This window comes from Pseudopodoces humilis, chromosome 4 (genome assembly GCF_049639895.1).
Source record: "Pseudopodoces humilis isolate 2021_Gansu_Grassland_sample_001 chromosome 4, ASM4963989v1, whole genome shotgun sequence".
Taxonomy (NCBI): domain Eukaryota; kingdom Metazoa; phylum Chordata; class Aves; order Passeriformes; family Paridae; genus Pseudopodoces; species Pseudopodoces humilis.
The window spans coordinates 75,417,437-75,441,208 of record NC_142203.1 but is presented as its reverse complement, the minus strand read 5'-3'; the positions used below and the strand labels follow the sequence as shown (position 1 = coordinate 75,441,208).

At 42.9% G+C, this 23,772-nt stretch overlaps 1 protein-coding gene across 9 annotated transcripts in view; it reads left to right on the top strand.

Moving 5' to 3' along the window:
- Nucleotides 1-9,626: 9,626 nt before the first annotated feature.
- PIAS2 (protein inhibitor of activated STAT 2) overlaps nucleotides 9,627-23,772 on the top strand; it is a 30,363-nt gene continuing 16,217 nt past the window's right edge. For 4 of the 9 annotated variants that reach the window (XR_015772380.1, XR_015772379.1, XR_015772382.1 and 1 more), the window contains exons 1-2: nucleotides 9,633-9,889; nucleotides 21,570-22,044. Coding sequence is in view for 5 of the 9 variants with exons in the window: in XM_088054081.1 (XP_087910207.1) it covers nucleotides 9,659-9,889; nucleotides 21,570-22,044 (706 nt within the window). In the remaining 4 variants the exon portion in view is untranslated. Of the gene's footprint in view, nucleotides 9,890-12,650; nucleotides 12,741-21,569; nucleotides 22,045-23,772 lie in introns of those variants that run through there. The other 5 variants (XM_005528085.3, XM_014257048.2, XM_088054081.1 and 2 more) reach the window with 4 other exon arrangements.

Below are 23,772 nucleotides of genomic sequence, written 5' to 3'. Positions count from 1 at the left end.
CTTACTATGGTTATGGGCCCCAACATGTTCAGACCGCTGTGAATTTCAGGGCAGGACTCTTGCAGACATCAGTGCTTCAGGGACAGGGCAAGGAAACCTTGTGTTCCATCCTGGTTGTGTCCTTCCCTTGCAACCAGAAACCTGCTCTCTGCCTGGAGAAGGGGGGCTGGTGAACAGGTCTGGGATCTGCATGACTTGACTACAAAGACCAGCTGTAACACCTCCCACTTCATAGGCTTTGATGTATAAACAAAGCAAATTAAACACAGACACTGGAAGAATTAGTGGATTGTGGTAACACGAAACTTGCACAATTTTAACACAGGACTGACCAAAATCAGGACTCAGCGTGAAGAAATGTCAATATGGAGTCAGTCCCGTGGATGTCTTGGACACATTGGAGAACCCAAAGTCATTCACAAATGGTTCAGCAATAAAAATAAGGCAGCATAAAACATCCTTGTCTTCACACAGTGAAGCTTCATCTGAGAGATTATCAGATGCAATATCAAGTAGAGGATAAGGGGCAGTGGAAGAAGAACCATGCAAGATGGTGGAATAAAAACTTACTCTGATGAAACATGCCATATATGCTCAATGTCTGCAGAAAACTTCGGAGATTTTCAGGTCATAACAGAATTTGCTACAACAAAATCTCTAGAAATCAGCACATTGCCTTTGGTCTGTCTCACTGGCACTTGAAACTTGAAACTTGACCACAGGGAAAGTAGGTATGGCCAAACACACATTTAGGCAAATTAATGACTTCACTTCTCTTTCAGGTTGGGTCGTGTTGGGATTTGGACTCGATGATCCTCATGGGTCCCCTCAAACTTGAGGTATCCTGTCTTTCCTTTGCTTCTGTGATTATTTGCAAGGATCTGGTGTGAACATGAAGGAGTGGCACTTAACAGATGGGGAAAGAGAAGCAATTTCTATTGCTTGCACAGCACAGATCACACTGCACAGTAAAGCTACACAGGCTCCTGCTTCCACCCCCAGTTTCCCTCCCTTCCATCCCACCAAACGAGCAGTGCCCACATCCACCCCCAAGAAAAAGCCCAGTTCAAGTGTGCTGCCTGTGGGTGACAAACACAGATTTCTGCCCCCTTCATACTGCAAACAGAGCCCTACCATCAAGGACCTGGGCTGCTCTCTGCCTGTGCCTGGCACACAAAGATGCCAAGGAATACTATTGACCAAGGGTGATGCTTTTAAACCCCACAAGATGTGCTAAAGAAATATACATAAAGATCATTACTGTATTCCTTCCCGTCTCTTGGAAGAGAGAGCAATCATAGCAAACTTCTGATAGCAGAGAATTATTTATTCCAAAAATCAAAGGCATTTTTTGGGTGGTGCAAAACCAATTTACCTCTTTATGCACCATTCCTTTGCTAGGATAGACCTCCCTCTGCTCTGTACACAGTGCTGGGTAACACATGGCATTCCACTCCTAATTTCAACACTTGACATAGCACCATCAGCTACTTTTTTATTTCAAAATAAAATCTGCCAGCCTGTAAAAAGTACTGGGTAGAACTAGGGAAAAGTATCCCAGTCCAGCAGGTATTTCCTGGGATGTTTGCTTCAGTCGTGGGGACATCTAGTGTCACAAAAAAGGAAAAGCTGGGGTTTCCGCTTAACGCTTCCAGCAGAGTCAAAGTGTATTGGCATTTCACATATTGCAAAAAAGACTCATAGAATCTTCATTCTGTTTTTCTAGAATGAAGGCTAAAACTGGCTGGGGAAAAGGGGGAAAAAATACCAACATTTCCCCTTTCTACCTTTACTACCCTTGATACCCTCTTGGGAAAGTGTTTCCAAAAGGAAGTTACAATATCACTTCAGTGGTGGTACAAAGATAATTTTTCTGGACCGTTTTGGAGAAAAAGGAGTGCTGTGTAAATGTTTTATAGATTGGTAACTCTTGAATGAAGCAGACTGGTTCCTGGGAGGTGCTGCAACAAGAAATGAACCAATTCTGAGAACTGCCATGAGGAAAGAGAGAACAGACACACTCTGAGATGAATCTTTTGGTAGTCTGGTGCTTGGAAAGCAGATTTTGAACTATTGCCCTTTTTACCATTTCTCCCAGATGACATGAATCTTCCAAAAAACATCTGGATGAGCAAAAAGGAAGCTGGATTCATCACTTGCTGAGAATCCCACCTGCACGTCCTTTGAAATGCAACTGCTCCTGAGGGTTTACGCTGAGAAAGATTAACTGTTGTGTTTGCTAACATATCAAAGGGCAAGGTTACAGCTACCTCTGAATATTTAAAACACAGTATGCAGAGTGGCTGCCACAGCAGACAAACACATCAAGCGTTTCATGTAATAAACATGGATATTCTGACAAGAGAGGAATTGCCTCTGCCTGATGGACTGACAGGGTTCATGATCCATGCTTGGAACTTTCCTTGAAAAGAATTTGTGTTCTGGCATGTCATCTACTGCTGTTCATCCCCTTTTGTTACTTCTGCTGTCCCTAAAGCATTTTAAGTTCTAGTATAAATAGTGATACAGTGATTGGCAGCATCTCAAATAACTTAAATACAGAGTTGCTTTGGGGGTAGGATAACATTGTGTCTACATGTGACCTGCCTTCTTCAACCTTGACATAGCAATGTTCTTCTGGTTGTGCTGACCAAACAGAAGGAAAAATGAACCTTTACATCCCAAAAGAGCCCTATGTAAAAATGAGAAGAGAATTTAGATGGAGAGGTTAATTCTCTCTTTAACCTTTTCTAAGAAGAATGCAAAGAGCAATGGCTGATTTTGAGAAGTCAGACATATGTCCAAAGAAAATTAAGTAAGCTGGTAATCAGTTGTTAGTTATTATTAGTTATTGTGATTGACTCACAATGACTTGAATTAGGTTGGACCTGAAAAACTAAACCAAGATATCTCTGGTAGCCCAGTTCTGTGAATATTCTATAAAACAAAGGAAAAATCAAGAAGCTTTCAAGATGCACTGTTACCAAGTGTACCAGTGGCACACTTATCATTATTGCCTGATCAGTCCCACCCATCTCTTTCCTGCATTTCACCATTACTTTAGCCATTATTTTAGCACATTATTATTTCACCATTATTTTAGCACACACTCTTTCCACGAGGCAGATGAGCTCTGTCTGTGCCAGTGCCACCAGCAGCTCTATCTGTCTCCTTAAAAGAGCTCTCTGCCTGCTGTGGTCTGCTGTCCTGAGCTCCAGTTTGTCCTCTAAGGACTGCCCCGCTGCACTTATGTCACAAAAAAACCCTGCCTGCCACAGTCCAGACAGATACTAACACTGCACAGAACTTCTTAGTGAGGAAATGGCAAATCTTACACAGCATGAAAAAACCAGGAGTACTTACCAGTGCAAAGTTACTTAAAATTCAGTTTAGCTTTATAGTGATCTAGCCTTCCTGTTTAATTAGTATTTAGAATTGCATGTTGTTTATAGCCACTGGTATTTCAATAGATGTTTAAATGTTTAAAGTTTAATAAGCTTCCGTTCTTAAAAGGACAGAAAAACGTATGTAATTAAATTTTCAATTACTATAGGGGATTTTGGGGTCCATGAAATTAATAAAACCTTAAGGCACTTAAATGTGATCTTGTTTTAAAAACTAAATAGTTGAGCACTTAACTAATTAGCTTCAACACTTATAGAGTTATTTTATTTATTTCTAGCTTAACAAAAGAGTGGCACACATTCCTTTTTTTGAGTCATTTTAAATTAAACTCTAATAGAGTTGTGCACCTTTAGGTGAAATTGTTTGTTTAGTCATTTCCACACCTTTTGCTAAAATGCATTTACATACTAAATCAACCAAGCCTCTTGTGTAATTTCCCAAAATTAATGGACCTACTAAAAGATTGATTTAACTCAGTAACATTTTGTCATCATTTGACCCTATATACTCTGCATGAATATGTTTGTTTGGATGAAAAATAGAGAGCTACAAGAGTAAGTCATCATCTAGGGAGCTTGGGAATAAGAACTATTCTGCTTTAGTGTATGCACTCTATGGGCGTCCAACTGGGGCAGTCAGGATGTGTTCAGAAAGATCTCTGATTAGGAATTCAGACAAGAGGCAGCCAGGTGGCTGTGCAATCACACAGGGAAAGCACTCATCATAATACACACGCAGAGCCCCTTCCCTCTTTGTCTTTGGGATCCCAGGATGCTGACAAAGGTGGAGTTCCTCAAAATCAAGCTGGCACCATATGCCAGGACAGAGAGGCTTGATGGGCTCGCCTAGTCTTCCTCCTCCCTCCACAACCCTGTATTCCCACAGCTTCCCATTCCCCATAGCCCTCTGGATATCTTGACAGGCCTTTCAGAAGGCTGAATGTTCAGTTCTTGTCTGGCTTGCTGACCATACTTTTTGAGAAACACAAGCAGAGAATGGAACTGGTGAGTTTTAAACAATGTATAACTTGACTGCCATTTAGTTTCCCAGGACAAAGAAAGGGCGTTTTGCCCTCTTCTCTCTTCCAAATTATACAAGGCTGCTGCAAACAATAGAGTTGCCAAAGTTTTTCAAGGATTACAATGAGCTTTCATAATTAAAGACATACAGCAAGCTCACCATAGAACTTATGACTGGGAACAAGAAGCAGAAAGTCCTCTTGGCAGCTTCAGGTGGTTCTTCAAGTCACTAATTAAAAAAAGAGGCTCCAAACTTTTGCTCCTCTGCAGAACATAAATGACTACCTCATCTCTATACCTGATATAGACTATTCCTCAAATCCATCCTGCCAAAAGGCTATGAAAGAAACCAGTTTAACAAAAGCACATCAAGCCAAATCCTATGGCACAGCTGATAGGGAAGAGCTCTTGAGCTCTAATTCCCAGTTCCACAAATGTTTCTGCATTTAGTATCCAGCAACATCTTTGGGACAAAGACCATGCAAATCCCCACTGGTGAGGTTAAAGATCAGGTCCCCTTTTGTCCTCTCCTCCTGCATGTTGATGCTGTTTCAATACCACACCTTCAGGCTCCATTCTCGGCGGCTGAGATCTGAATTCCCTTTAAAGCTCAGAAAGAGACCATGATAGAGGATCCCATTCCTAGGTAAGTATATTTATCCTATTAACACTTCCTGAAGAGAGGAAACTCAGGGGCAGGCCTCAATCTCCTCTTTCTGGTGACCAGTGACACAACCAAAGGAAATTTCACGGAACTGGGTCAGCAGGGTTTTAGGCTCGTTATCAGGAAAAGGTTCTTCCTCCTTCTTCCAGAGGGTGGTTGGGCACTTAACAGGCTCCCCAAGGAGTGGTCCAAGGCTGCCAGAGCTCCAGGAGCGTTTTGACAATGCTCTCAAGAACATGAAGAGTTTTGGGGCTGTGCAAGGCCAGGAGTAAACACAATGATCCTCATGGGTACCTTCCAGGCCAGAAAATTCTATGATTCTACAAGAGGTTGATAAAACTCCTAAAGCTCAGTCTCATGTCTCCTCCCAAAACACCTCTTTTGTGAAGAATCCTGAACTTTTCACTCTCAAGAGGGAAGAGAGATTGGTGCATGCAAGAAAAGCACCCAACAGCCTCATGAGAAAGACTTTTAGTGTCCCTGCTGCCTCTCTCCCTCTGGTGCAATTTAACCAGCAGATGGAAGCAAAAGAACAGATTATGAAATTCAGCAAAATCTTGCTGTTTCTGGGTTTCTAGAGCAAGAACCATAGAATCACTGAATCACAGGATGGTTTGGGTTGGAAATTACCTTAAGACCATCCATTTCCAAATCCTGCCATTGGCAGGGACACCTCTCACTACCCCAGGTTGATCCAAGCCCCGTCCAACCCAACCTGGCACACTCCCAGGGGTAGGGCAGTACAGGCTCAACTTTTTGAAACAAAAGCGAGTGGAGAAAGGAATACGGATTGTCCCCTTTGGCCGTGCCTACTGCTCCAGAACCATTTAGAGAGAAGCTGTGGGCGATGCACGCACGCACTTCCCCATCATACCCAGCCCCCGTCCCAACCGCCATAACAGCACCAACCGCCGCGCATGCGCAGAGCGCCCCCTCCCGGTTGATATGGCAACCCGACGCGCAACCGCGACGCGCAGCCGCCCGTTCCGGCGGTTCTCACCGCTTCCCTCGCCTGGTGGGTGGTTCTCAGAGCCTGGGAGGAGAGCTCCATGACGGCAAGGGACGCCACCGGGAATGCTACCGGGAATGTTACCGGGAACGCAGCCGGGAATAACCCACCGAGAGCCCGGACCCGCACACCGCCGACCCCCGAGGGGGACAGGCGCGCCCCGCCTCCCCAGCGCAGCCAATCGGAACGTCGGAAGGTGAAAGATTGACTGAAGTCCTGTCCAATCACGAGTAGAAAAGAGTGGGCGGAAGGTGGCGCTGGCCAATGGGCGCCGAGGTCGCCTGGGTGGCGCGGGGTGGGGGCCGGTTGGGCGAGGGGCTCGGGCTGAGGGGATGGAGGGGTCCTGTCCCTAACCAATCCAAAATGACCCAAAGCAACCTCAACCATGCCAATCCAACCCAAACCATGCCAATCTAACCAAACCCCACCCCGAGCAAGCCAAATCAAGCCTAAACAGCCCAAATGAGCGCAGCCCAGCTCGCCCACACAGCTGAGATGTGCCTGAGAAGCAGCAGAGTGCAGTTTGCCCTTCGCATCAAGGATGTGCCAGTGGGCATTAAAATGGAGACCACCACTGAGACACAGGGCTGTGAGAAGCTCTCTTTTGGAGCACAACTCGGCTGCCTGGTTGTAGCCTCCTGGGATTCAAGGTGTGAGTTATCAGAGAGGTGAATTGTGCCTGTTGGACGTGGTCCAGCTTCAGTCCAGCTGGAGGAGAACCTATGATCAAGCAAGACAAAACCTAAAGCTCAGGACCTCTACTAAAACTCCTCTTTTATGAGGAATCCTGTGCTTTTCTCACACAGTGGGAAGAGGAATTGATGGACACATGATGGCTTTGTAGGAAGGACTTTAATTATCCCTGCTCCCAAATCCAACAGCTGCTCAGTTCTTGGATGGGGTAATGATCATGCAACACAACTTGGTCTAATGGAAGGTGTCCCTGACCACAGCAGGGGGATGGAACTGGATGAGTTTTAAGGTCCCTTCCAACCCAAAATATTTTGGGATTCTGTACTACACTTGCTTAGCATCTCATTCTCTCATCCTCAAAGACATGTTTTTTCCAGACATCCCGACCTTCTTCCAAAAATACTCCTCAGTATAACCACCAATACTCCAATATGGCTTTGTCCTTTTGGTGCCACTCTGTTCTCACTCTGGAATGTTTCCCCAGCCCTTTTCCAGAACTTTCCCAATCTGGTATATGCCAACACAGGCATCAGTGTGTGTTCACAGCTCAGGTAGTTCTGCTGCAAATGTAATATATATTCATTGTGTCAAGGATGCAATTTAATACACATATTTTTTTATTACATTTCTCCCATAAAACATTTTTTCAATTTTTTTTTTTTTCAAAGCAGATCAGATTAATATTTCTCTAACTAACTTTACTAGACCGTGTGCTTAATTTTGTGGCCTTAATGTGGTAATACAGTGGGTAACAGCATTTGTTTTTCCATTATCGTGGGCCTCTTTTTTATGGCTCTGAAAGAGAAATTTCTGTAATTGAAGTCAGAATCCCAAGTTCATCACTTGGGAAAGCAGCCTGGGTTCTGGGCTATGCTTACCTGGAGAGTTTTCCATCATTACTGTTAAAGGAGTAATGCTAACTTAATATGTGGTTTCCTATAGTTTTGAAGAGACTCTTCAAATCCTTTGAACAAAAATTGAGGGTAATTTTCACAAAAACTGTCCATAGAGGCAAATGCTCACCCACAGTCAGGAAGGCTGTGTTCAAGACTGTAAAATCTAGGCCTATGTCAATAGACAGAATTTAATAAAAATAAGAATGATCAAATAAGCAACTCTATAACAAAATTTAAATATTTTGCTGTTGGTCTTATTAACAAAATATAGGTGTATCATTGCAGTGTGTTAGGATGGGCAGGCAAAATTAATATTTCATTATCAAAACTGATTAGAATATATATATATATATATATATATAAATACATTAGGTTTCTAATTTGGATTTTTCTAAACTTTAATATATCTATTGTCAATGTAATTATGTATAACTATATTCATCATGTGCCTTTGTTGCTTTTTTCCCAACCTGGAAATGAAAATTGTGATAATTTTAGTATGGAGGTAATATAAAAGAGGATCTTTTATAACTGCCTTCAGGAGCAGTTATGGAAAGATATCTACAAAAGCCCACCCCCCCCAGAGATCAGTACATTTTTATAGGTTTTAGGAAATTAGCATAATTGATAAAAAGCACCAGTTAGGAGGACAAGAGGTGATGTGATTCCCCTCCAGGTCAAGCCCCTTCTCTGGAGCCCCCCCTCAGCACTGGCTGTACTTTTTCCATGAGAATGTATCTCCAAGAGTTGTCCTTGGCCATGGTTCCCGGGGAAAATAAGATAGGATAGGGGCCTTGTACCCTCTGGCCTTGGAGCTTTAGAATTGTTTTGTCTTTCTGTTTAGGGAAAGGCCATGGGAAGACTAGCTACTGAAACAGCAGACTAGAGAGCTGCAAGTATATGTGTGATAATATAGAGAACATATAAAAGAAAAAAAAAAAAATGCAAAACGAAACAGTATCACCTTGTCAGAAGATTATGTCCCACCCAAACTCTGTTTTATCAAACAGCTGCATAGAAAATGCAGATACAATGCAGGCACATAAATGATTTCTTTCCAATAAGCAGAATCAGAGTTTGGATTGGAGGGACCTTAAAGACCTTCTAGTTCCAATGCCCTGCCTCGGACAGGGACACCTTCCACAAGACCAGGCTACTCCAAGCCCTGTCCAACCTGAGTATCCAACTTAGAGTATTTTGTCATATGGGTAGAACCCACATTTTTTTTTCCAGCAGCATGATTAAGGTTGTCTTTCAGCCTCTGTGCTTTGACAGCTCTAGACCTCATACAAGAGGGCTGTAGGCACTGTCTACCACTTAAGTATTTTTGCCATTCACTTATAATGTTACCTTAAAAAATATATGACTGTGGGGTACAAGAGATGATGGAGAAGCTTAAGGCTGACCTCTTAAAATTCTTTTCTTTAAATGCAGCACATACAAAACAAATCTACTTTCCACCCAGTCACCCCAGCCCTATCCCTGCCTGCAGTTCACAGTCTGTAGTGTATTAACAGCTGGTTAAGCAGCACAGGAGGGGTTTGATGAGGTATGATGCTGATAAGAGCAATTGTTGCAATCCTGCGAGCAGCTGTAGAGTGGTTTTGTTTGTTGTTTTGGGCTTTTCTTGTTTGTTTGGGTTTGTTTGATTTTTTTTTTTCTTTTTTTTTTTTTTTTTTTAACTGCAGCGTTTGTGGAAGGCTGGGAGGGTTTATTTGGATGTTTGGATGTCTTTCCGTAGTTAACACAGCTGTGGGAACAGGCAGTGCTTGTATGGACATACTGTGCATAGCACTAGAAAGATTACTAGAAAAGGTTGAAACCAGATGTGTGGTTTTTTTTCCCTAACAAGCCTCCATTTAGGCGGCAGGTTGCTTAGCACCTATAGGCTCGTTCCTTACTCTAATTAGAGCCTGCTGGGGAAGACAAAAACCCCGGTGACTAATTCTGTGATTTTCTGGGAGATAGGAATATGCCCTGGATGCCTTGGGGAAGGTCTCCTCCAATGGCTGGTGCTGGGCCGAGTTTTAACACCAAAACTGAAAATTCGGAAAATGCTCAAGGGAAGAGCCTGGGAAATGTTTCAGGCAACGCAGCAGCAGGTTTAGCGAGAAGAAAGAGGAGAGGAAGAAAGGGGTATCGAAGATGGAGGTCAAAGAAGAGGCAGAAGTTTTGGATCCCGGAAGAAAGTCTGACATTTGAGGTAGGTTTCTTAGAAGTTTGATGGAAAGAGAAATATTGGAAATGTTGAAATTTAGCAAAGATGAGTTGGTAGCTGTGGAGTGTAAGCCTGGAGTTGATGTGTGTGTGAGAAGTTGTGATAAAACATCAGGATTTTGAAGAACTAGAACAAAAGGGGAGATTAATTCTAGTTACTGGAAAAACAGAAGAGGGATATTTGAAAGAAATTTTTGTGTTGAGATAATGGAATGGGAGAGAAAATGGCCTGTGCTCTAAGAAAAATTGAGGGGGACCAAAAGTCCTCTTTTTTATTTTTTATTTTTTTTAAATTTTTTTTGAGGCTAGGTCCCCAGAGATGTAGTAGAAAGGGAAAGATTGAGGAAAACAACCTATTATAAAAGAACATTTCCATAAAATATTAGGGACAGCTACTATGTAAACTCCTATCTTATGCATGTGAAGTGTATAGAAATAGTGTTTGCTCTTATCCCTGCAGATACTGCGGATAAGATGAATGGAAAGGTTGAAAGATGTGGTTATGAAGTGAGATGTGAGTGTACACTAGAAAAGAACTGCCTGGCTCTGATGTGAGCTTGAACACTGATGTCCTTCCTGGTGTGTTTGAAGGAAGGAACACTTGAGGGTTTTTTAAAAGAACAAAGGAAGGCTTTGGTCTGGTCATGCTTTAGTGATCTAAGAGAGTCTAACCTGCAGCTTGCCCCTTTAGTCTGGTATTGAATTGGAGGGAAAAATAAGCATTTGTTGGACTTAGGAGCTGAACTCAGGCAGTGGTGTGGCAGATGGCATGTTTTATTAGCCTGTCGATTCCTGGTTTTGACTAACAGAAGGAGTTTGAAATTAATGAACTCCTTATGTTTAAATCTTTAGGAAAAAGGGTGTCATAATGCCAAGCACAAAAGCCATTAATGCAGAGGACTAGGTATCTGTGCCTGCAGTGGAAAACTTTGGCACATTAATGGGTTTAACCTGGAGTAATTAGTAAATAAAAAGGAAAGGCTGTCTCAGAAAGCTGCTGCAAAATTACAGCTAATGATGTTAATTATTGAGTTCCTTGGTGTCCAGCTCTTGTAGCAGCATTAAGTGCCCACAGCTAGTGTGCATGGCAGGGATCAGTATCTTCTAGAAAAACTCAGCTATTTGTTCCCAAAACTGCCTGCCAGCATCCCTACTTGCAGAGTCTGCTGCCAACGTGGCCTGTCCCTTGGCCTTACTATAAATTACCATTGCAGTTGCTGCTCTGGATGTCTTGATTGTGCAAAACTAGCTGCCTTTTGGTTAATACGAGCAAATATGTTTTGCATTTCAGGCCTCTTTTCCAGTGTCTCTTCGTCTTCTTGTTTGGGTTGTGTTGGCTGCTCGCCTGTTTGTTGGCTGAATCTTTGCTATTTTTTATTGCAATAAATCGGTTGTTTGGTTTTACAGCCAAGTTGCCGATTAAACTGAATATTGTGAGTAGGTAATTATTGTGACTAGGTAATGATCTCTGGCTGATTTTGAAAACAGTATTCTCGGCTGCACCTCGATGTTTATTTTTCTGTAAATGTCTCAACATTTCTCTTGCAGCAGGAAACCCATTATCCAGTTTTTGAAGCTTACTGCTGGTGACATTTTCTCTTCATTTTTTATTAATAAAACGTGCTGCATCATCATTATAATACAAATTATGAGTGCTCTTGATTGGGTGGATAAACTGGGCTGTAAAATCATAAGCTTTCTATTTAATCCACTTCAACTGCAAACTGGAATATGTTTTATTTCTTTTATTCTCTGATTTGCTGGTTTGCTTGGTTTTTCTTTTTTATTTTTGGTTGGTTGGTTTTTAATAGAACAATTCAAGTGGTGCGTTCCTCCTGGAGGGGAGGAATTATGGCAGGTGTGTCCAGTTCTGGGCTCCTCAGTACAAGTGGAATGTCCAGTGGAGGGCACAAGGATGATGAGGTGTCTGGAGTTTCTCTTGTGATGAGCGACTGCAACATCTGGGCATGTTTAGTCTACAGGAGACTGAGACGGGAATCTAAATGCAGACAAACATTTCGAAGGGGTGTCCAGAGAATGGTACTGAACTCTTTTTGGTGGTGTCCAGCAACCAAATAAGGAGAAATGGCCACAACTAAAATACAAAAAGTTTCACCTCAGCATGAGGAGGAACTTCTTTATGTTGAAGGTGGCACAGCTCTGGTAGAGGGGGTCCAGGGAGGTCGAGGGGTCTCCGTCTGTGAGACATTTCAAACCCACCTGGAGTTCCTGTGTGACCTGCTCTGTGTGATTCTGCCTTGTCAGGGGTTTGGTCTGGGTGATCTCCAGAAGTAATTTTTATTTTGTGATTCTGTGGTCTCCCAGGATAATTTCCAGGGCCACCTGAATTCTTTGCACCCCAGAGCTGCTGCAGGAGCACCGGGTAATTGGGGCTGGTACCTACGGGTGTGTGTACACAGCTGGAGTGGCTTTCCCTTACAATTCCCAGTCTGTACCACCGCCGGCCGGTTTCCTCTCAGAGTTGCCGGTGTGTCAGTGCCATCCATGGCCGGTTTCCCCTCAGGGTTCCTGGTGTGTCCGTACCACCCTAGCCCAGTTTCCCCTCAGGTTGCTGGTGTGTCTGTGCCATCCCTGGCCGTTTTCCCTCAGGGTTCCCGCGGTGTCTCTACCACTCTAGCAGCTTCCCCTGAGGGTTCCAGTGTGTCCGTTCCACCCTAGCCCAGCTTCCCCTCAGGTCCCCCCGCCCCTCCCTGCCGCCCTTCCCGCCGGCCCGCCCTCCCCGCCACGTGCCGGGAGCGCGCTCCGGGTGCACGATGATGGTGGCGGCGGCGCCCGGCGGCGGCGGGTAGAAAATGGCGGATTTCGAGGAGCTGCGGGTGAGGAGGAAGGAGGGAAGAGAGGTGGCGGCGGGGGCAAGATGTCGGTGCTGGGGGGCCTGCGCCATCCCCGGGGTGAGAGGGAGGGAGGGAAGGAGCGGGGCCCGCTCCGACTTCCCGGGGGTCGGCGGGGTCTGCCTGGGGAGACCCTCCCTGTTAGTGCCCCGATCCCCAACCCCGCCGCGCGGGCTGTGCTGCTGCTGCCGCCGGGAAGGTTCTTCCCGCTCCTCCCGACATTTTAAAAGCCATCTCGGCGCTGCCGAGCGGCCCCAGGGCTCGAAAGGCTCCTGCTGGGCCCCGCGCTCCGTGCAGCTGAAGAGAGGGCGGTGAATAACCACCGGGCTGTTAAAAATGCTGATAGTTGTGGAATCTGTGGAAATCCATGGAGCGCTTTCCAGCCGGGAAAGCTGTGCCTGCCCAGCGTGAAACCCAGCGCTGCTTTTCAGACTGGTTTTATCTTAGGTTCATTATCTTTCATATTGTGGTGGAAGACTCTGTAACAGACTTGTCGAAGTGGGTGTGTGCGTGCGTGTCCTTTCATTTTGTTAAGGAGTGTACACAAAGAGCTGACTGCATAGTTGGTGCTTTTCCTCCCTTCCATTTCCTGAACAATCCGCTGCTATCTTTGTGTGGAAGGCGGAGGTTGTCCTTCAGCAGCATCCACACCTGCAGAAGTGGAATTCTTCGTGGGCATTCCGCGTGCAGGCCGCTTCCCCCCCCCACCCCACCTGGACTTTGTTATAGGAGGGATAAAAGCCGGTTAAATAGGAGCCACTCTGAGTTGGGCTTTAGTGGGCAGGAAGAGTTGGTGCTAGTGTGACCTGCAGTGAGAAATGTGCTGCAATCGCCAGAGAATTTCCCATGCTGAGGCTTCTTCCAGCACTAACGCTGGTAGTGCAGCTGAGCAGCTCACTTATAAAAATATAGTGGAAAGAACTGAGTTTCTTTGTCTGAGGACAACAGGGCTCTGTCTCAGTTTTAGGTTTAGGAATTGTTGGCTTATTTTTTTTGTAAGTGAGCCTTGTGTTGTTGGGGTATTTTTTCCCCCCTGAAATGTGTTTATATTTGCACGTTTTCTTGCTCGGGGTCCTCACCCATTCTCAGCCCTCATTCCTAGGTGTCTCAAAGGGTTTAGCTAAAGCCCCAGTGTAAACTTTGTGCCAGTGATGACTCTTTTTCTTTTATTTCTTCCTCACCAGTCTTGAGGTGGAGTTATCTGTCTCTCCCAAAGCACTGTAATCGCTTATCTAGATGTCCATAAGTATTGATTGTCTCCCTCAGGGCGTTAGGTTCCTGAATACCTTTAAAATTGACCAGAAACTGAGGTGCATAGATAAATATAATGCAGGAAGTATGGAGGGAAAAGGGAACTGTGTTTCAGGCCAGCTGCAAGGCTCCCCTTTCATCACTCAAGAGGTGCCACTTGTTTAAAAAAAAAAAAAGTCTGAAGACATATCTTTTGATATTCCCATTCATCTTATTTGTAAATGAGTGACTGTAAGATGAATCTGTTTAGCCTGGAGTTTCTCTAAATGTTCAGTATCTGTCTGATAATAATTCATGGCCTTTTGTGGGAAAGCTCTAGGTAATTTTTGGAATGTAATTGTCTGCCTCATGTCTGCAAGGCCATGGCTGAATTTCTCCTTTTTTCTTATTGCATCTGAGAATGCATTTGAATGTGCCTGCTTGAATACCAGGCACTTGATTTAGAGGCTTAAATTTTTTCTCAGACAACCAAATCTTGCTTTTGACCAAAGATGAGAGAGATTCCCCCACCTGCAGTAGATTTTTTGAATTGACCTTTAGGTGTGATCTGAAATGGCTGCTTTATAGATTAACCTACTGAATGTTTTTATGGCAGTGCTGTTTGCTGCTGTCTTGTTGATAGCAGTTTCCTGTAGTATATGATCTCTACCTGCTTTATAAAAGGCCACTTGGGCCATTTTGAGAGTGGAATTTATTTTAGTAGTTTGTTAAGGGCTGACTAAAGGCAGGAGGCCAGAGTTCTCTCTTAAACCGTGTTTGTTGAGGGAAGCAAGCAGAAGCAGCATTTTTTTTTTTTTCTTTTCAGGGCAAAGCAGCATTTTGATATTTGTTAGGACTATCCCTGGCATCCTCTGGATCTTCACAGTAAAAATCCTGTGAAGCTGGGACCCAAGGTTTATAACTGAGAGGCTGTTGTGAAAGAAACCAGACTCTAAGAAACCTGCCTTCTGGAACATCAGGTCTTCTGGAAGTCTTTTGTTAAAGGATTTAGATATAGCTGTAACCATATTTGCTAGTTTTCAAGATACTGGTGACAATGTCTGGTCCAAGTCTTACCCTTCCAGACCATGTAATTAAGCTTTTATTAGCTAATAATGTTTATTGATTTCTGTAAAATACTGGTTTCTAGAGTATTAGGGAGTGACTGAGATGTGGAGAGCACAACTGTATTTTGTCTAGTTGTGAGTTGTAGTTAGTTTTGAGATACCATTTCCAGAGCTGCTGTTCACAGATGTGTTTTTAAACCTGGCTCATACCTTTATCCATAATCCTCTCTCCAGAGCAGCCCAGTAAATGTTGAAGGAATTACTCAGGCACAGGCGGATGTGGAACAGAATCATCAGTCTGGTGTGGAGGCCAGAGATGACGAGTAAACACATTTTTGAACAGAATTGGCCCAGAAGTGGGGGACTGCAGCTCCTTCTGAGAGCCATCTGTGAGAAAATGATTCCAGCTCCCAACAGATTCTGAATTCACCAAGATTTGGCTTGAAGCTTTGCTTGAATCTCAACAAAATGCTGTAGATAAGAGGATCGGTTACATATTGTTTTTTAGTGTTCTTTGGTCCCCTGTGTTTCTGCTGGCGTCCTGACTCTAAAGTGGAAACAAATAATGTGGAATGCATGCAGTCTCAGAAACAGATCTCTAGTTTTGGTGACAGCATCAGTCTCATAGTTCATGCTTAACCATGTTTTGAAGTAATTTGTTAGTGTCAACTTTATGGGGCTAAAAAGAAGGCTCTTTATAGGCAAATGGCTCTGCCTTTGCTAAAGTTAATCTGTGGCATTTGTGTTCAGTTTCATGGCCATTGTGGAAAAGAGCTCATTTGGTTGAGAAGAGATGGAAGTGTGCTAATATATCCTTTCTGGCAGGAGAGAATGCACAAAATTTACTGGAAAATCACGTTTATAAATGCTGGAAGTGGCTCCCACTTTTACTTTTTTGCTCTTGCACACCCAGTTCTGAAGTCACACAATTCAAACAGGAAGAAAAATGTTGTTTGGATACCTTATTAAAATACAGAAGTTGAAGTCTCATTTTTTCTGTATATTGGATCTCTTGTTCATTCCAGACTGGTATCTTTTCACTTCTTTTGCTTTATTTTTCCAGACTGGAAAGACAGTGTAGGTGATGGCCTCGCATTTATCAGGTGAAGCAGTGCTTACTGCTAAATTGCTAACAAGAAAATGCTGAGAGCTGTTTTCATGTGTCCTCCTCAAACTCATTGCGAAGCACTGTTTTGTTTTATCTGTGTTAATGTAATTTTATTGTATATGCTGACCAGTTTATGTTTTTGAGGTAGAAATCAAATTCCACATGATGGTCTGGGTTAAACTTAAGATGGTGGACGGAATAGATATTGAGAAGTTGCTGTTGGTGCTGTATTGATCCTTAGGCTGCAGTTAAATTGAATACATTAAATAGCATAAATGCTGATAAAATACTCCTAATGACGTATGATAATGTGCTGTTACCTTGTATCTGCATGAAATTCCTTTGTTCTCCATAGGTTCACAGTCACTATTCTACATCATGGGGGTTTATCGAAACAGCTTAAAAGTTTTTTGTATGTAAAATCATTAACAATTAACTGATTGTGCTGAGATGCAGTGATTGAGAGAGGAAGGAGATAATGTGGTTTAGGGTACTCTAAAAAAGAGGCTAAAATGAAAGGGCCAAGCTTTGTTTTGAATGTCGTAAATATTTGTGTTTAACTTAGGATTTTTGCTGTTATTAAGTGAATGTAACTTTGGAGCTAATTCTTAATTTAGCAGTCAGGCTAGAGTGTGTGTAGAGGAAAATCTCCATAATACTGAGGATCTGGTGATTATGATTTGCATTGACTGTGGTTTTCTTTAGAGCTGCTTTTGCTGTCCTGTACTACTGACACAGATTTCAATAATGGCATCTTTATTTTTCCCTGTGGCTTACATTTCTTTATATATGGTTATATCACTTTGAGAAAACATTTTCCCTCAGAAGAGAGGTCTTCAACCGTCCCAGGACACAGGTTGTTATTCCTTACCATCATTACCCATTTATAGCCTGCTGTAATTCAGCACGGACGCAAATCTACTGCAAAAGATGTCACAAATGTACTGCTTTGTCGAACGTCCATGAAAGGGATTAAAGTGAGGAGTGAGGATTTGTGGAACCTGTCCTTGGTGTGTCCCTTCTGTACAGAGCATTCAGACACTTTGGAGATTGCGTGGAAGCCAATGGGGCTGAAGCAGAGCTCTTAGGGGCAAGCTGACCAGTACATCTGAGTAGGCTGGATTGCATCTGCTGTGCAAGCATCCAGCTGGCTGCCCGAGCAGTACTTGTTCTGAAAGCCACAGCTGTTGCTGCTTATTGTAGGCATACATCAGGAATTAAACAGACATTTTCTGTTACCTTGCATTGAGATAGAAATATATATATATATATATTTCTAAAGAGAGGTATGTAGAGTGACTGTTAATATTGCAGGGGAGTGTAGAGAATCACAGAGCTCTTATATGGGGAGATGTTTGATCCCTTACTTTGCTTTGAAACACTCCTGCCCCTTAATTTCAGTGGTATGTCAGCATTTCCTGGGCTCCTTAACATCAACCTCCCTGGGAAATTAATGCCATTCCAGATACACCTACGGCTTAATGCTTCAGAACAGTGTTCCTGCTGATGAATCATGGTTGCTAGAGTTTAACTGTAAGAAACAAAAAAAAAGCTATAAAACTTCTTATAACCTTCAAGTATGAATTTCAGGGAGAAAAATATTTCTGGAATATAGAAGTGCTTGAATTATCCAGTCTGTTTTCTTCCTTAGAGTTCTGTCAAACTACTTTGTGATCATGGAGTAATGTTAAAACTAAAATGGCTTTGTTTTTGTGTTAAAAAAGCTTTTTTTATTGGGCTGTGCAGCTGTAAAGAACTTCTCTTAAGCGAAAACGGCATCTACATGACACAGCTTGAATGTCTAATCTTGATTGAGTGATGTGAAAAGCATATTAATAACGAGGCTGCAGTCTTCTGCGATATGCTTGAAAACCAAAAGAAAATAACCTGATAAGGGTTTATTGGAAGCAGTGTCTGCCTTGCACCATGATTATAAATGTTCTTAGGCATACATCTCCATAAAGTTTGTTGATGATAATGAATGTCACTCTATATTTGTAAACTTGAGGAGGAGGATGGGTACAGAATCATAGCTTTGGTTTGGATGGGACCTTGAAGCTTCACCCCCATGGGCAGGGACATCTTCCACTAGCCCAGGCTGCTCCAAGCCCCATCCTTGGACACTTCCAGGGATCCAGGGGTAGTCCCAGCTGCTCTGGGCACCCTGTGCCAGGGCCTGCCCACCCTCCCAGCCAGCAATTCCTTCCCAATATCCCAGCTGGGCCTGCCCTCTGGCACTGGGAAGCCACTGCCTGTGTGCTGTCCCTGCAGGTCTTGTCCCCAGTCCCTGGGCAGCTTTCCTGTAGCTCTCCCTTTAGGCCCTGGCAGATGTGTTTTCATATACATGGTTGTTGTTGCCTTGAAAGGAAGTAGACTCAGGTTTAGAGGGAAAATGTTGTAAAAGCTATTGTTTAGATACTCCTGTAAACCTCACTTTTTGCAAGTTTTCTTTCTAAATCCTATGTAAGATTTTTATGTTGATGGACAAAACTATGTATATTTTTCATACTTGCAAGCATTTTTAATGTGGGTGTTAATTTAAAATTTTGATGACTATGGTTTTGAAGTCAGGCTATGTCTGTTAGTAAAATGAAATCCATTTTGTAACAAAGTGCTGGTTTGTGAAATTTTTTTGTGTGAAATGTTAGCTGTGTTGAGGTGTGACCGACTGCACATTTCACCTTGATTAACTTGCAGGAATGCACAGAAGGCAGCAGGCAGAGTAATAGACAGTATTTTGCAATACATGCTGTTTCCCTAATCTCAGTGTAAAGGATTATTTTACTCATTTGCATTGTGATTATGGAATCAAGCATCGTGCTTACTGCCTGCATCTGAAATAAAGGAACTGGCATTGCTATCAAGCTTATGCAGCTATCTACAGAAGAATGCAGTGTGAAGTTTTCTGTAAATTCATGAATACTAGTATTATCTTTTAACACAGTTTCTCTTTTATGTCATTACTACAAGGCTGTTACAGTACTTCAAGCCATTTTTTATGGATGTTGGAACACTTTATTTTCGTCACTCTGTTTGACTGAGAGCAAGGAAAAGTAGAAGGGGAATGCCAGGTGGAAACTTAATATTCTCCATCTTGTATTGTTTTGCTGTTGAGGGAAGTTGCTGGGATGAAGTTAAGGTGACATCTGCTGTTGGCCTCTTTAGAAGTTTGGGTGAGCCACTCAGTGCCTCTCCATGACATTTTGCTGGCTGCTGTGTCTGTTGCATTTATAGACAGTGTGTTGGGGGAATACTTATGTGAAGGCTGCTGTGTTAGCTCTGGTCAGAACAGGTTCTTGATAGAAGTCACTGCATCCAAATGGGCTGTCTGGAAATGTTGAAAATCAGAGGCTGAAATGCGATAAACTTTTCTTATCAATGATGTGGACAGGGCGTGCCAGGTGACGTTTCTGCCATAGTGTTTTAGATGGTCACTTTGATGTACATAAATAATGTGTCCTTGAGAAGACAGGTCCTGGCTACTTACTCCTGTGTTTTAATGGCACAAGAAATAGCCATTGACTTGGACTTGGGTCAGTGTGTGCCCAGGTGGACAAGGTGTAACACAGCCCCAGGGCAGGGCCCGTCCCCTGTGCCGGCGCTGCTGAGGCACCTCCAGTGCTGGGACAGCTCTGGGCCCCTCAGCACAGGAGAGACACCGAGGGGCTGGAGTGTGTCCAGGGCAGGGAACGGAGCTGGGGAAGGGGCTGGAGCCCCAGGAGCGGCTGAGGGAGCTGGGGGGGTTTGGGCTCTGCTCTCAGGTAACAAGGGATGGAGACAAGATGAAATGACCTCAAATTGTTCCAGGGGAGGTCTTGATTTGACACTCGGAAAAATTTCTTGACCAAGGCTGTTGTCCAGCCCAGCACAAGTTGCCCAGGGCAGTGGTGGAGTCCCCGTTCTTGGAGGGGATTTAAAAGCCATGTGGAAGTGGCTCCTGGGGATATGAACTAGAGCAATGGTTGAACTTCATTGTCTTGGAGGTATTTTCCAATCTAGATCCTGTGATTTTAAGTTCAGTTTTCATCTGACACAATTCACTGGTCGACTGCCAAAACAATTTTCACAATATTAGAGAATAGGGAACAAGCTGGGGCACAGGGAAGGTTTTGACTTTTTTGGTGACTGACTCAATGTTTGGGCAAAAGTTGTGTTAAAACTTCAGCTGAGATCAGATCTGTGGCAGAACACAAGTATTAACTCTCTATAGTAACTGCGTAGTAGGACTTGGAAGGTAGAGTCAAAACATGGTATTTTGAGTTGTGTCCCTTCTGAAATCAGTGCCCAAAGCTTTAATAAAAGTCCAAATGCACTTCTGAACTGATCCCAGATGTCTGCTATTTCTTACCTTCTGTTAGTACCTTCATCTGCAATCCTTGAGTCTGGAGTTGTCATGGTGTAGCAGCACAGGTTGAAGGCAGGTGTTCTTTCACCTTTAAAAACATTACCTCCTTGCTACAGTGAAAAAGTCTCCCAGACACAGGAAGAAAGTTGGTTAGAAGTATTCTGGACAACTTTATATCTCTGAAATGGAGGTATAAATTGCTTGCAAAAATGTGAGGTGATGCATCTTTGCAAAATTAATTGTTAGCAGCAGGCACAAGATCGTTTCCTTCTGAATAGTGGGCTTTTTTACTTTTATATTTATGTTTTCACAAACAGAAGGATTCTAAGGTTTTTAACTTTGCAGACCTCAGTCTTCCAAAACTAACCCTATAACCAAATAAATACTATTTCTTGTTTTGAAGATATCTTTGTGATGCTTGATACCAGAATGTGATCCGAAAAGAAAAGGGAATTGTTTGTGACATTTGAAGAATCAATTATGTCATTTGTATATCATACTGTATACCACATTTGTATGCATAAGATAATGTAGCGTTTTAAGAACTACCTGCCTTGCTGTGCATATCTTTAAGCAATGAAACCTGATGTGCCTATCTCTGTTCATGGATGCCTTTAGCAGTGTCCAAAATAAAGGGAGTTTCACAACAAACTATTCAGAAATTAGGAAATAATATAAGGAAATGCTTAAAGTGTGTTGGAAGACAGGTGATAATACTGATTCACTTGATTTTTTTGGTTTGGTGTTTTGTTCCACAAAGTGAGACAGATTCTTTTTGGTACAGCTTGTACTTCTGCTGTGAATTTAAGATTTTGTTGTTACTATTGTTTAAGTGTGGAAACAAATCTTTCATTAACATGGGCAAACTCAACCTGTATCCTGGACGCTTTGTTTCTTCATTTTAAACTAACTGTACTCTCGTGTTCTGTGAAGGTGTGGGCAGTACCCATAACAAAGTAACAAGCTGTCAGATTAGATGATGAAAGATGCCGCACCATGCTCTTTGAAAAGGCCTCTTTGGGGTGCTGTTGGCTCACCTGTGCTTTACTCTCTGTCCTTTCTAGAATATGGTATCAAGTTTTCGTGTTTCTGAACTGCAAGTGCTGCTGGGATTTGCTGGACGTAATAAAAGTGGGCGCAAACATGACCTCCTGATGAGGGCACTGCACTTACTGAAGAGCGGCTGCAGCCCAGCGGTTCAGATAAAAATCCGAGAACTCTATAGGCGTCGGTACCCAAGGACGATTGAGGGACTGTCGGATTTATCGGCTATAAAACCTGCGGCGTTCAACTTGGACAGCAGTTCCTCTCCAGTCGAGCCTGACTTGGCTGTCGCGGGCATTCACCCGCTCCCTTCGACTTCAGTCACGCCTCAGTCTCCATCCTCGCCTGTCAGTTCCGTGCTCCTCCAAGACACTAAGCCCCACTTTGAGATGCAGCAGCCGTCCCCTCCGATTCCGCCTGTTCATCCTGATGTTCAGCTGAAAAGCTTACCTTTTTATGATGTGCTCGACGTGCTCATTAAACCCACGAGTCTAGGTAAGTGTTTAATACCTCTGCAGCTTCCTTAATGCATTGAACGAGCTTTGCTTCTAACAAAACTGAGCCCAGATTTCAGTGGCTTTTTGCAGCTGGGACAAGTGGAAACTCCTTTCCTTTTACATCTTTATCTTCTCCTTTTTTTTGCCATTTTCCCCAAAAGTGCAAAAGCACACTTCAGAAAACAGAATTTTCTGTTACACGAAGTAATATGATTAAAGACTTCTGTCTTTTGAATATTAAAAAGAAGAGCACGACAATTCAGTTGGAAGGTGCCTACAATGATCATCCAACTGCCTGACCAAAAGTTAGAGAATAGTAGTTAAGGGCATTATCCAAATTCCTCTCAAACACTGACAGCTTACAGCACTCACTGCTTTTCCTAGAGCCCTGTTCTGGTGTTTGACCACCCTCTTGGTAACAAAATGTTTCCTAATACCTAGTCTGAATCTCCACTTTTTGGTTTGCTACTTTACTCTTATCTCACTCCCAACAGTTCTGCAGGCTCTGAGATGTGGCACTGAAGTAGATACTTTGTGCTTCAATGTTCTTTGTTGTGCTCAGAGTACTGAAGTTTCTCAGCCTGAAAATTGTTGCAATACTGTATGTTATAATATGGCGTGGGCATTGTCTTCCAAACAACCTGAAATTAGGCTTATCTTCCTCAAGTGCCTCAGTCATGAGCATTTTTAATTATTTGGAAGTACAGCTTCTGTCTTGAAATTCAGTCTGGCTTAACTTTACATGGCAAAAAATGTTCCCTAACTATTTAGTAATATGTTTATAAAATAGTTTGTGTCCTCATAATTTAATTTCTTAACTGATCAGAAAGTCTTTTGGGCTGTGACTCATACCTCAGTGAGTGATGTGCTGATCATCTGCCATCCTCCAGTACCTAAAGCAGAAAACTTTACCAACAAACAGTAGTTACAGTGCCTGCTGTCACTTCTCTTTGTGCATAGTGACACTCACATATTTTGTGCATTTGAAAGTTAAGTATTTAAATGACAGCTAAGTCACAGAGCTAGGAGTATAGTCCACCTCACTGCTTCATGCTGGAGAAAGGATGAGTGTGGTATTCCTTTGCACTGATACGAGAGCACAAGTGTGAGGGTGTGGTTTAGTTTTAACCCACACCAAATTAAATTATGAAATACTTCAGTGTCTTTTTCACATGTGCTCAAGTATTACTCTTAAAGTATCAAATGTGCTCCGTGGTGTGTGCATACGTGCACACTGTGGCTATTTGGAATTCCTTGAGGAGCTTGGTGTGTGTTTGCTTCATCTGGGTTCCATTTCATGTTTGCCTCCTTTTTGTGTGGTTTTTTTTTGGATACAGAAACAATCTCCCCTGAATGTCACAGTGCACAAGGTAGTCCAGCTCTTCCAGATTTACCTGGTTCAGTTGTGCTGTTTCTGCATTTGTTCTTCCTGCTGCTTATTTTAAATTGGACAAGTCTATACCTTTATTTCAGGTCAAAATTTTAAACTTCTCTCCAGTTTTTAAGGAAATAGGAAAGTGACATGTGTTTGCTTTGGACTTTAAATACTAAAATATTGCCAATTCCCATCACTGACAGAAAAGTTGGATTCTGATGTGAACATTGTATTTATTAATTTTTTTGTCAGATGCCACTAAAGGGTAACTCCAGACATGAAGTCTAGCTGGCTTCTCTGGCTTGAGAGGTTGTGCTTCCTCCCTTCCTCCCCAAAGATTTAGTTATTTGT